The 1,656-nt window shown below is 36.8% G+C and overlaps 1 protein-coding gene across 1 annotated transcript in view; it reads right to left on the reverse strand.

Moving 5' to 3' along the window:
• Positions 1-610: 610 nt before the first annotated feature.
• Positions 611-1,656, reverse strand: part of HELRODRAFT_184333 (hypothetical protein) — a gene marked incomplete at both ends in the record, with an annotated part of 2,017 nt that continues 971 nt past the window's right edge. Inside the window, 3 exons of the mRNA XM_009022659.1 lie at positions 611-670; positions 819-1,325; positions 1,431-1,611. Coding sequence (XP_009020907.1) covers positions 611-670; positions 819-1,325; positions 1,431-1,611 — 748 coding nt within the window. The remainder of the gene's footprint in view (positions 671-818; positions 1,326-1,430; positions 1,612-1,656) is intronic.

Raw genomic sequence — 1,656 nt, forward strand, 5'->3', positions numbered from 1 at the left:
AGCACTGAAATAATGAAAGTTCAGCACATTCACTCATCCGATTGTTTGAAACAATAGGCTCTTTGATACAAGGCATCGTCTCTAGTATGTTGTCAACCTTATCTTTAAAAAATTGAGCAAAATCATCAAAATTTAACTCATCTGACATATTAAGCGAATCAACAGAATTCATCTTGCATAAAACCCTGTTAATTGTCATCTAGAGTTTCTTTGGATTGGAACATTTATTCAATCATATTTCACCAGTAGGCTTTCCTTTTTTCTGAGAGCAATGACTGTTTCTTCAACATAGCATCAACGAACCTTTTCTTGCTAACATCCCCAGGATTAAGTCGATAAGCTCTTTCAAGTCTTCTGCAGCGTAGCTTAGTCTGCCTACACTCTTCATCGAACCAAGGCGAAGCAGCATTATTTCTAGTCATCACATAGTGTTTCGGTGCAACAATATCTATAATATTTTTAACTTCTTTTTTGTAAAGATCAAATAAGTATTCAGGATCATCTGATTTAAAAGGTCCATTAATAGGTGAGTTTATTATTAACGCGGCAAATTTATCAAAATCCACACGATTCCATGAACGAACCAGTCTTTTTTTTCTAACAAAATAATTTAGCGGAATCGAAAAACATACTTGGACCAGACCATGATTGGAATAAATACCATATGAACCTACGGTACATGAGGACACAGGCAATTCCATTGAGGATACCACTAGATCCAAGATACCACCACGTACATGGGTAGTTTCCTTAACTCTATTTTCAAGGTTAAATGCATGAAAAACATCTACCAACCGGATTGAATGAGGATCTCCAACCTTTTCCAAATGAACATTCAAATCCCCCGTAAGAATGACATAGTCCGCCAATAACGAAATCTGCTCCAAGAGTGATGTAAGCTCATCAAAAAATGCAGGAGTAATTGGTACAGAACCCGGTCGATAAACTGCCAAAAACAGAATCGTTTTTTTACCGCACCGAAATTTAATAGCAAGTGATTCAAAGAAATTTACTACTGGTAATTCTAATTTTTTAACCTTGAAAACATTCTTAAAATATACAATTATTCCTCCTTGATTAGGGTCGTGTGGGCGCAAATAATCCATAAATGAGAAGCCATAAGGCATAGCCAATTTCACAAAAATATCATCAGATGATCCATGCCAAGTTTCGGTCAGTACACATATATCTAAATCATTTGATAACAAATCATGAATTATATCATATTTTGACCGAATGGATCTAATATTAAGCAATCCCAAATTTAATCCGGTTTGGTAGCAGGCCTTGGATATCTCACTATTCTCCATTGCCCGACCACACCTCTGACCCGATATAAAAAATGACCATCTTTAGATTCCCGCGTTTTTGCCTCAAGAACCAATTTTTTAAGCTGGTCCGTCCGTTGTAAGGTCATCACTAATCCTCACTTCCCTCATTTTTTCATCCAGCAGCGCTAATCTGAACAATCTTCTCATAACCAGGACTTTTGCAGAAAGGTTGATAAACATAACAATCACTAGACGCGGAGGAGACGATACGCTTGGCTTTTTACCTTGTCTGAATATTTTCAATATGTCCTCATCTTTCAGAGACTCGTCTGTTAGGGACCTTAAAAAGCCAAGAACATTACCCCTATCTTTAGCAACATCCAAG

This window comes from Helobdella robusta (genome assembly GCF_000326865.2).
Source record: "Helobdella robusta unplaced genomic scaffold HELROscaffold_320, whole genome shotgun sequence".
Classification (NCBI taxonomy): Eukaryota; Metazoa; Annelida; class Clitellata; order Rhynchobdellida; family Glossiphoniidae; genus Helobdella; species Helobdella robusta.